At 42.4% G+C, this 12063-nt stretch overlaps 1 protein-coding gene across 2 annotated transcripts; it reads left to right on the plus strand.

The window, feature by feature from the left end:
- Window positions 1-1202: 1202 nt before the first annotated feature.
- Window positions 1203-11819, plus strand: immt (inner membrane protein, mitochondrial (mitofilin)). 2 transcript variants are annotated; one of them, XM_072664324.1, is made up of 14 exons: window positions 1203-1364; window positions 3249-3322; window positions 3545-3737; window positions 4397-4562; window positions 5917-6054; window positions 6570-6683; window positions 7082-7215; window positions 7651-7754; window positions 8054-8189; window positions 8821-8950; window positions 9339-9562; window positions 9771-9902; window positions 10332-10461; window positions 10676-11819. In XM_072664324.1, exons 1-14 carry the CDS (start codon window positions 1323-1325, stop codon window positions 11281-11283), a joined length of 2325 nt encoding a protein of 774 aa, XP_072520425.1. In that variant the 5' UTR covers window positions 1203-1322; the 3' UTR covers window positions 11284-11819. The 2 variants fall into 2 exon arrangements, with proteins under 2 accessions (XP_072520425.1, XP_072520426.1); XM_072664325.1 differs by lacking the exon at window positions 5917-6054.
- The last annotated feature ends 244 nt before the right edge of the window (window positions 11820-12063 follow it).

Raw genomic sequence — 12063 nt, forward strand, 5'->3', positions numbered from 1 at the left:
ACCCTGCAGAGATTAGCCTGTACTGTAATCTAACACATCTGATCCAGGTAATGAAGGCCTTCAGGAGCATCTAAATTTTAGGACCAGGTGTGCTGGAACTCAACTTTCTAGGAACAGGACATTAAACTAGATTAAAAAATATTTTTCATTTGTGGCATATTACTGACGAAGTGACTGCAGGGCTGTCAGACAAACTTGTCTTGTTGGTAAGCTTGTTTTCTAATATAAAAGTTTATCATCGTGATAATCGCTTTTTAAATTTTTTCATGATATTTAATATCACAATATTGTGTTTATTCTATTGCATAAAACTCTATGATAGCACAGCAGTCTTCAACCATTTCTTAAACATTTTCACCCAATATTCCCCATAATTTGGTCATATCCAGCCATCCACACTACTCCCATCAGAGCTGTAATGACCGTCAGTATTTAAATTCAGCAGTACTGACATTTACATTTATGACATTTAGCTGACGCTCTTATCCAGATTTACGATTTACTAGGTTACCCATATTACAGAGGTGGACCAGTGTAGTGGACCGATTAGTGTAGCAGTGCATAGTCATCCAGACCGGCAATCAAACCCTGCTCTACCACATGGTGTAGTAGCTTACTGGCAGGGAGTGGTGTTATCTGGTGTTATCCACACCAACCGGTACTTACTGGGGAATATGAGTAAATTTTCTTGTCAATAAGTTTTTATGTCCTTATTGAAAATGTAATAAATACTAGATCTGTGGTATAATCCCAGTGTTACAGTGCTCTGTTGTGAACTACTTTCTTACAGCAAAGCACAACCTCTATGAATCCCTGTGTAAATAAAGCATGGGAGGAGCACTGGGAGAAACCAGTGAAATCGGAGCTAAGTCTTTGATTCTTAAATCTCAATTGAAAGTGAAACACAGTAACACAAGTATGTGAATTATTGTGAATATGTGAATAATAAATCTGCACGTTAAGCTGTAGCTAGATGATAAGCAACACTTTGGAAGAGAAGGATCTTAAAATATTTCAATGAGCAGCAGCCTAACACCAGGACGGAAAACGTTGGACATCAACTGAGTTTCCTTTAAGGTGCATATTAATGTAAAATGACATTAATTTGATATTTTAAAAATTCCCTTGAAAAACCCTTGACACCCCCCCCCAGTTGGTCGTGCCAAGTGCGCATGCGCGGCCTCTCCGTCACTCGGCGAAACGGCGCTGGGAGTGAATGCGCAGTGCTACCGAGGGTCCATCACTTTTATAATGTTTTGCTGAGCTGTCGGGTGGATAAGTCTGTCGCTTGAAACCGAGACGCGAAAGGAGGAACGGCCACAATGCTGCGTGTGTGCTGGAAAGGTGCAAATGCAGCGGCGCGGGTAAGCTTTGGTCAGGGACCGCTGAGCGACTAGCCGTAGAGCTAGCTAGCGAAACTCTCCAGAGCGGTCATTTAGTGACCCGCACAGCAGGCCCGCTGGGTCCTTCGCCTCCTAAAACATGTTTTCAAAGGCTTTTGCTCATACGTTTACTTTGTGCACCCCGCAGTATGTTGGTTAAGGTGTAACAACGTTAAAACACTCGCTTTGCGCCGCTAAATTGTGTGTCATTTGAAGTGGCTAAAGGTGTAGCCGCTAGCTGGGACACTTTGAGAGCTACGTAAACGGCGTAGCTATAGCTAAGTCAAAGCGTGGGGAGGCGGGGCTCCGTGTTTGATTGACGGCTGAATGAGCGAATGGAACGTCTGATCGAAAATGAAGACGTGTGCCTCTACCAATAGGAGGCGTTGATTCTACAGCGACGTGGATGTGGGCGGGCAAAGCGTGATTCATGTTTTCCGTCATCCATTCATGTGCAGAAGAAACCGAGGAGACTCGGTGCAGAGTTTAAAGTTTGCTGCTCAAATTTGGTTTCGTTCATATGATCCGACCCCGTGTCTGTAAGGTGGAGTGGATAAAGAACGAAAGCCCCCGTAACTGATTATATTTTTGATATATTTAACGTAGAGGCGAATATTTTTATCCATTTCGAGGGCGTGACCTTGCCAAGTTCATCTAAGTTTAAAGGAAACCTCTCGCATTTGCCTGATTTCTTCTTCCAGCTGTTCGCATTTTTTCAACCCATCATAACCTTGCATATGTGCTTTATTTTAAGCGTTATATTTGCACCAAAATTCAATCATGAATCATTTATTAAATATGTATGATCTGACCAGTCCATCTGAATGTATGGTTATTTCATCTAAATCTTTTTCTTAGGATAACAGTGGCCTGTGCATTTTGCACAGTTATGCAGAGAGCAGTTCATTTCGTTTTCACAAGCTTGTTTATTGAATTATTGATTGGTGGATCGATTGCAGTAAGACGTATTTCCAGGCATGCAGCAAGAAGCCTTCTAAAAGCATGTCTGTTTGCAGAATGATTGCATAGCTTATGTACTTCCAACTTCCAGGCAGTTGCAAGGCTGCTTATACGTGGTCACCAGCGTGAACCTGTTCGTGCTATGATGTTATTAGATAGGTGCTATAATGTCCTTTGCTGGTTTCTTATGGGGGTTGCTAGGTGGTTGTAGTGGTGTCCCATGTAGTTGATTGGGTGTTACTGGTGTATTTGTACCATTGTAACATGAGGAAGTTGCACAAACCTTCACACACCCGTTCATTCATTTGGGAACAACTTTGAATCAAACAGTCTGGAGCTGAATCAGTTCCTTAACAACAATTTCAGTTGTCTTGTTATTTAATTAAGTAATCATAATATGTCATTAATAAATTAGGTCAGGAAATATATATGTTTAATGTGTTACCATTTTACTGTTTTTGTCAGCAGGCCTTATAAAATGTAAGGGAATTATTAATGTATACATTGATGAAGTGTTAGTATTATTTTACATTTTGCAAGACCTTTAGCTTTTTGTGCCAAAAAAAAAAAATCCCAGAATTGACGGAAACAATACAGAATTGTATTGTTATTTATTGTCCAATACATGCTTAAAGCTCCTTCACAGACATAATTTAGCTTTACAATAACTAAAACTACTATCCTATCTATCCTTTCTCCCACTATCCTATCTCCTCCTACCTCCCAATATCCCTGCTTAGGTATGATATATTAATTAATTAATTTTTAAGTTGGAAGTATGAAGACACCATCATCATTTGATAAACGTTGGTGATCATGCATATGTTCTTGTTTTTGTGCTTTGGTCTAAGTTGCTGTCATTTTGTAGATGATTTTTGTGATGATTTTTTCCATTTGTCTTCTCAGAAATGCCTCTGTGGAAAGGTAGCGGCTCACCCTCTGCAGCACTGCCGTCGCTACACCTCTGCAGGAAACTCAGGGTAGGAAAGGATGAATTAAATAAAGGAAATGTATATCATCAGATAAGGGAACTTGATACAGGTTCTCAATACAAAATATCTGGTCTGTCTTTGGTCTTCTGTTCATCTCCCTGGGACACTGGGCCTGCTGTTGAAAAAGCCTGACCCTGTGATCCTCTTTTAATATAATTCTAATTTAAATGTGCTGTGCTTTTTATAATCTCAGGGGTTTTTCTGTTGCAGGTCTGCTGCAGGTAAGATTGTGGCTGCTAGTCTCCTGACAGTCGGTGGAGGGCTTGGTGGTACAATCCTGTACGCCAAATGGGACCCCAAATTCAGGGCAAATATTGAGAAGAGTGTTCCATATTCTGACCAGATTTTCGAGATGGCGCTTGGTCCCCCTCCACCACCGTTTATCCCTTTGCAAAAGAAACCGGTGAGAGCAAAAATCTGTTTAATTTAGATCTCACACAGAAACAGTTACATACACTACTGGTCAAAAGTTTTAGAACGCCACCTTTTTTTCTGTAGCCCACTTTGCAGCCTTGTATGGCAGAGGAATGCCTCCTTTTCTTGTTTTGCCGTCTTAGCAATTACTTCAAGGTTCGCCATCAAGGTGTTATGTGAGACGACTATCACACAAGCTGGAGTCTTCTGATGCTGTTGTCTCAGACCTCTTACTCTACCAAACCCTTCAGCTTTCTACAGTTTCCAAGAGTCTTGATGATGTTCATCATACTCACGATACCCTGGCTTTAGTTCTAATGTTCTGTTTCTTTGGTAAGTATCTTTTTCTAGACGCAATGATCACAACCCGAATGTGCAGTGTTGTGAAAATGCTGCTTACCATTGTACAATTTAAGGTCACCGGATTTGGTACCATTCCAGGTTGTTCACTGGCTTAAATTTCAATAAAAACTGGAAAAAACTGTCTGTGTTCTTAAATATTTGACCAGTACTGTACAGTACCTTTCATGTTTCCCAGACCATAACCACTACTTCTGCCGACACGTTTGTCTTGCTTTGGGTAGTCTCTCTAAGGTAGATTTAGGTTGCAAGAGAAGTTCTGAAAAGGCCTTTCTGTATGCATCTTAGGGGAAGGTCGAACCACTGCAGATATCTTCAGTGTCTGAAGCCTCAAAGGACTCAAAGCAGCCGAAAGCAAAAGGCAAAACTAAAGAGAAGCAGCTGGAGCCAGCACCTGTGGAAGCCAAACCTGCAGTAGAGGAAACTCAAGCTCTGTCACCACAGACCATTGAGGGTGAGTGTGTGATTTTACACAATCTCAAAGACAAAATCAAATCTACAGCATTCACACACATTTTATATAGGCATCCATTCAGACTTCTATAGATGTGATTCAGTCTCCTGCAGGTCCTGGTGTCTGGACTTTACATTGTATATTTATTGTATATAGATGATTGGTAAATAATATCAATCAAAACAAAGATTGTGTTTTGATTGACTTTATGTTGGACAGGATGCATAACTGAATTGGTAAGCGTGCTTATATCCATAGATTTGTAGACATTGGTATATTTAACTTCTCCTCTGATATTGAGATGCTGGGGTTTTACTACAGTATCCACTTTTCACACCAGATACTGGTTTTGAAGATTTGATTGCATATGTCCTTTTGGGCATATAGTATTTCTTCTTTTTGAACTCTGCACACAAACTCATTACGTGGCAAACAATGTGATTGATCAGTGGTAAAGAGTTTGTGCTTTTTAGTGTGCAGTTCTCTTCCAGGAGTCCAGGAAATTACAGTACAATTGTCAAAGCGCCACCTGCTGTACTGGAGTACTTGTACATGCCTGCCAGAATGAAACCTAAAGGATTTTGCTTTGACTGTATGCAACCCTCAGGAGCTTTGTTTGTTAATAGAATACCTTTACTGTGCACATTTCATTATGTAATTATGTCACATTATTCTGTGAAACTGGGGCTGTTTAGGGAATATCAGTTTTCTTATTCTATACCACCTGCAGGTCTATTAACTGCATATGTAGATTTAATGCCTTTCAATCACACTGTAAGCATAATCTTAAACTGTTTGATTTTGAAATTGATTCTAAAACCATTTTAATTAGTCATAAATGACTGACTCAGCTGTGACTCAGAACTGTTTCCCTAATGTTTCATGCTCTAATATCCATCTGATTGCTGTTAGTTCATCTGCTTTTACAGTCATTATAATTCACTGAACAAATGACTAATCCATCATGGGTTGCAGTAATTTAGGGTGGCCATTTGTTTATCTCTGTTAATTACTCAGCAGAAAGGTTTCCTCATTGTCTGAGGAAGGTGTGTGGTGCTTAATCAATACACTTTGCTCAGTGCTAATTGATGCTTTATAAGCTCTCATTACGTCTCCAGAACAAAACTATCAGACTTAAAACACCAAACATGTCTTGATCTTTTTTTTTTTTGTATAAGGAAGAAATTCACCAAATGCTTTTGGTAAGTTGTGACCCAAGGCAAATTGCCAACAGCTTGCGTGGACAGGTTTGAATTAATCTTTCAAACCCCCAAAATGCACTTATGACTCTGCGGTTTCCGTCATCGCCTCTGCAGCGTCTGCCATCCTGACGTAGGTTCCACTGTTGTTGCAGAGGCCTCGGCTGAGGCGGCCCATATAATTTCAGCCATGAGTGAAGTGCAGTCTGTCCCCGCCCCGGGCACCAGCCACGAAGCAGCGTCTGCCGAGTCCGAAGCCCAGACCCCTCCTCCACCCGCCCAGTCCGCGGCAGGTCAGAGCCGCAGCGCAATGACCAGTGCTCCTGTCTTTCGGCAGCTGATCCAGGACCAGTGACCAAGCTCAAATGCAGAAATGCATTCCCTGCTCAAAGAGGAGCTGCTCCTGGATCAGTTGATTCAGCACACAGCACTGATGTCTGCTTCGCTACGTGTGTTTGAGATCCTTCAGCCCACCGTTGTTTTTTTTTTTTGCGTTTCTCCAGAACGCAGTGTCATTACTAACCCACTCAGTCCTTCATCTGTTGCGTGATCAGTGCACAAATATCTAAATCTGCCGAACTCCTCTGCATCATTAATCCGAACTCATCTGCATCATTAATTCTAACCCATCTGCATTAATTCTGGTAACACTTTAAATGTTCACACCCATTTTTCTGCCTGTTTGTGAATCTAATTTATTTATTTATTTATTTTTGCATGCCCCATGATGCGGAGGGTTGGGCTACAAGTCTGTTAGCATGTGTTTATATATGTAATCCTAATGTGTGTGTTGTGCGTGTGATTATAGCTGATGAATGCCACGAGTGTGCTTCCCACGAAGCTGCCCTGAAAGAGCGGCCTGTGGAGGAAGTGGCTGCCCGCTTAGCTCAGCAGGACAAAGCTGAACAGGACACTCTGGCTGGTAGGTGTCTAATACACATTCACAGACTACAATACAAGTGACCCTGTGTTTAGTCTCTGCCTGAAATATATGTCATTATAAATATATATCATTGAAATACAGGCAACCATACAGGTACAGTCTGCGCTTATGCATATATACTGTGGGTTTTGCCTTTGACACACTCAAGCACACTGTGCTTGACTTGAACTAGAGCCAAATAACATGGGTGGTAAAGCATTTAATATGTAAACTCTTATTTTACAGTTTAATCAAAATCATTTTAAATGCTCAGATTTACTGTTTTGCAGGAAAATGACTTGTTTAGGTTAATCGACAAAATAATGTATTGGTAAATACAAAATAATTAATAGCGGCAGCCCTAAGGTGTATTTGAACTGTTGTTTATGATTGGTCAGCTTTAGCATTCAGTCTGGAGGAGGAATTGGGGGTCTCAGCCAAGCTCACTCTGCAGGCCATCGGGGCGCAGGAGGCAGCACTCGCTGCCATTGGCACACACACACAGAGACTCCGAGAGGCCATGGACTCTGAGGTGAGTTCTCTCACTGTCTCTACAACTGGCTGACTTGGTTATCTGCAGACTTTGGATCTAACCCTAACCCATCTCACCTGAGCCAACTGAATATATTTGTTCCTCATGCTGATGGTTGATGTGAACGGAAACTGTGATTGCCTGTACCTGCATGATATTATGCATTGCGCTGCTGCCACAAGATTGGCTGATTAAATAAGTGCATGATTGATTCGATGTACATTAAATAAAACCTTTTTTCCACACAATGCCTTCGTAGCATACAGCAGATATGATCAGATCTGCAGGTGGTGCATGAGCTAATCTGACCATAATGTAATTGTTGCGTCAATTAAAGGCTTAAGTTGTCTTAGTTTGAAGTACGCTAGGTACACTATTGTTGTATGTGCCATATGTCACTCTGTAATGGTAGCTTCTGTGCGTCTGTGTGGTCAGGATCCTCCAGATAAGAAGTCTGCTCAGTGGAGGGAATTGGAGGATGCGTTGAGTGAACGATCCCATGCTGTGGACCAGGCTGGACAGTCTCTTCTCCAAGCCAAGTAAGACCAAACATTAAGGATGTGCCGACTTGAAGGGATCACTGTAACTCAGTTTACACTGCGGAGAGCAAAATAAAGTTAAAAGTCTTGAATTGGACTCTAAGAACAAAATAACTTTAACATTTTGTAAGAGAAGCTTTTATTTCCCCAGTTTGTTCCACCGACCAATATACAAAACCACACCACCCATGATGACCTTCATTAAAGAAACCTTCATTGGATATTTATTTCCAGTTTTTTATTGAAAAGTTTCCTTAGCTTTTTGTCAATTGTCAATGTACTGTGTGTGTTTTAATTAGAGAACAGCTTGAGAAGCTTAGAGTTGTGATCAACGGTGCCAAGGAGTCCAAGATTGATGCAGCCAGACCCCAAATCCTGGCTGCAGAGGAAAACTTGCACAGCATGATCGTGGACTTGGACAAAGTCGTAACCAAAGTAAGTACTGTAATCAGACAGTAATATGCTTAGAAGCAGAAAAATCCTATTAACTGGCAGGCAGATCAGTAGAAACTGTCTGTAATCCATTTTAGCTTCAGCACTGACACACACATACACGCTGTTCATGTCTTTTTGTCATTGTTTTACTGTTCTGTTTAGTAGCATCTTGAAATGCGAGGCATTGGTGCCAATTGTACCTTCAGAGAGAGTTTCTGTGCAAATAATTGTATACAGCCTCAAGGTTTGGCTCCTATTAATTATAACTGTTAGTTATGAAAAGCTAGTTATACGTGGAGTGCTTTAATTTGCTTAAAATGCTAGTGCTGCTAATTAGGGATGCACAATGATATTAGAACCACATTGAGATCGGGAGATGATTTCATTGGAATCTGCGTTGCTCATTGTACTTCTACAGAACAGAATGGTGCTGGACTTTAGTTCCAATATATGTGCATTTTATTTGTTTTACTGCACTTGTAACTCATAAACTCAGCATTTGTATATAAAGTAAATAAGATAACATACTAACATGCATTTCACACAGGTGACTCAAGTGCTTTTAATCAAGGCCAACGCTACTTAAATCACACTGAAGGCTACGCCTGAAAATCATGTGTCCATATTTCAGGTGCAGACGGCCCAGACAGAGGCGAAGATTGTGTCTCAGTACAGTGAGCTGGTGAATGAGGCCAAGGTTCAGTTCCAGAAAGAGTTGAGCAGTATCACTCCTGAAGTCCAAGCAAACTGGAAGGGTCTCAGTAAGCTCCCATACGCCTGCTTTACTTCATCTACAGCAGTATTCAGCTCTAGTGTCCCCAAACCTTTTGCAGCACACCAGAATTGACAAAATAACAACAACTAACAAAATGTTTGTCATACAAAGTCAGTTTTAACTGGTAGAAAGAGTTACCTTCCAAATTACCTTCCTGTGTTTGTACAAGGTTTGATGACTTACTGGAAGGGTGTTAATGTCCTTGTAGGTTTGCATATCAGTTGACCTGGAATGCCCTGAAAGAGAAACCTTCAGAACCTTTCCAGGGTCAGCTTAGCTTTGCTGACTTAATGATTAAAACCTTTTACCACATGTGACACAACTCTGATATTAGCATTTTGTGGTCAGGAGTAATTCTCTGCACCCCTATTTAGCTGGGAAGCTGAGTGCGGACGACCTGAACTCACTAATCGCTCATGCCCACCGCCGCATTGACCAGCTGAACCGTGAGCTGGCTGAGCAGCGGGTACGCGAGCAGATCCGGATCGAGACAGCACTGGACCAGCAGAAGCAGGAGCACCAAATAGTGGTGGAAAGCGCTGTGAAAACCGCGATACAACACAACCGCGAGGAACAGAGACTTGAGCAGGAGAAGAAAGTAGGGCTAATAATGTGCTTGTCTATTCAGCATAAAATGTTTACACTGTAAAGGTGCGGCTCATTAAAAAAAAAATACTATTAAGATTGTACTTGTACATGTCATTTGCTAATGATAAAATGATTGGACAAACAAGTAGTTGGAAATACTCTGTTTTTAGATTGAAGTATTGTATTGAAGTGTGTCTGCGCGTGTGTGCACCGGTCAGATGCAGGAGGTGCGGGAGGTAATGGAGGCAGAGATGAGGACTCAGTTGCGCAGGCAGGCAGCCGCCCACACTGACCACCTGCGTGATGTGCTTAAGGTGCAGGAGCAAGAGCTAAGAGATGAGGCACAGGAGGTGAGCAACACATGTTATATACCCACATGTTTTACACTATATATAAAGCATGTGGGCATTCTTAGGTAATCTAAAGAAGTTATGTAAAAATCGAGGAAATGTCCTTAGACACAAAGTTAATGGGCTCACCTTGCGAGTTAAAACAATGGGCAAAGTCGAAGTTAGCAAAAATTACTGAGCCTAATTTGCGCACACCAACGCTCTTGCCCTATTCCAAATTGCTGCCGGGGTACCCTGCATCTACCGCTTCCTGAGAATTTGGTGTGTTAGTTCATAGTCAGTTAATTTCTAGGATGTGTATCAGTAACACTCACTTGACCATACTTCAGGTTGCTAAATGAAGCAGGCCTCATGGCCACGTCTGTGTCATGTCATGTCATTAGCTAATTTCAGAAGCTAAGCCTAGTCTCAAACTGCCCTCTTGTGTAGGCTCTGAGCAGCAAGATAATGGAGCAGGAGACACACTACCGCCGTCAAGCTCAGGAACAGCTGGATGCCTTCACGCTGGACATGAACTCTGCCTACGCCAGGCTCAAGGGCATGGAGGAGGCCATAGACAGTGAGTCCAGCTCTTTTTACTTTCATCTCATGCTGGTTTTTGATGGAAGGTTCAATCATTCAACTATAACAGGCTTATTTAAGACCTTCATGATTGACTTGGATTAAAATAGTCACCATAGTCAATGTCTTGACTGACTCTGACTGAAATACACTCCCGACAGTCCTGTCCCAAAAGTGCTTAGATTAAAATAAAATGTGCTGTCCCCTCTCAGGTCACGTCGTAGCTGAGGAAGAGGCCCGCAAGGCCCACCAGCTGTGGTTATCCGTTGAGGCGCTGAACTACACTCTGAAGACGGCGGCTGCCGATTCTCCCACCGAGCCTCTGGAGGCTGCCGTTCGCGCCGTCAAAGAGAGCTGTGCGGACAACGAGTTTGCCCAGGCTCTAGCCACGGCCCTACCTGAAGAATCAATTACCCGCGGGGTCTACAGCGAGGCCTCCCTGCGTGCGCGCTTCTACGGCATCCGGCGGTTGGCTCGGCGTGTGGCGCTGATTGACGAGACGCGCAACAGCTTGTACCAGTACTTCCTGTCCTACCTACAGTCCGTCCTCCTCTTTGAGAAGGATCAGGAGGCGCCACCCACCAAGCTGGCACCCCACGACCTTGACACCTTCAAGCTGCTCGCCTACGCTACATACAGCATTGAGCGCGGCGACCTGGAGCTGGCCGCTAAGTTTGTCAATCAGCTGCATGGCGAATCACGACGCGTGGCTCAGGACTGGCTCAATGAAGCCCGGCTCACCCTAGAAACCAAACAGGTGGTCAGCCTCCTGTCAGCGTATGCCAACGCAGTGGGTTTAGGCACCACCCAGGCTCCTTAATCACCTTGCGTCAATAAAGAGTTGTAAAAAGATGAGGACTGCTGCCTGTGTGCTACTAACAGCAACCTGCTGCTCCTCAGATTAATTTATACATATTATGGCAAGCTAGCCAAGGTGGTTGGTTTTTGTTTTTTTGTTCAAAGCACTTTTTGCAAGAAAGCTCTGCCCTGAAAGATTCTCATGTGGCCTACCAACCAGAACAACATTGCTGAATGTCCACATGTACCTCACATAGTTTTCTTGAAGGTAACTGTTGAAAGGCACTCTAGTGTATCCACAGTGCACCCATGGAAACCCCCCATCCACCTGTTTCATTTTGAGTGTGCATTTAGCAGACACAAGGCCCTTTGGCTCTGTACTGCTTATTGTTAGCCTGTCTAGTTCGTCCACTGTTTCAAGAAAATGTGTAACACTTCAGGTTCAGTACCCTGGTTGTTTTATTAACCAAACGTTTGGGAATAATCAAATCCATTTTGTCATGCTTTGATTCTCTCCATCAGTCTTGGATATCAATAAATCATGGATGTTGAGTCATAGTTCAGTTCAGTGTTTTCATTTCATTTGTTTTTGCAGTATTCTAGATAATGCGCAAGTGTACTTTTACAATAAAGCGGAACCATTTGAAATGATCTGGATTAGTTTACTAATAAAATGTGGTCTGTTCATTGTATGGTTATCCACGTCAGTTATAGACAAACACCACCTAGCTAAACACACACCTGTATTGCTGATTTGTACTAGTAACCTAGCCAGAGTGCAGGCTAGAAAAAGTAAATGAAG

This window comes from Salminus brasiliensis, chromosome 19 (assembly GCF_030463535.1).
Source record: "Salminus brasiliensis chromosome 19, fSalBra1.hap2, whole genome shotgun sequence".
In the NCBI taxonomy this organism is placed as follows: Eukaryota; Metazoa; Chordata; class Actinopteri; order Characiformes; family Bryconidae; genus Salminus; species Salminus brasiliensis.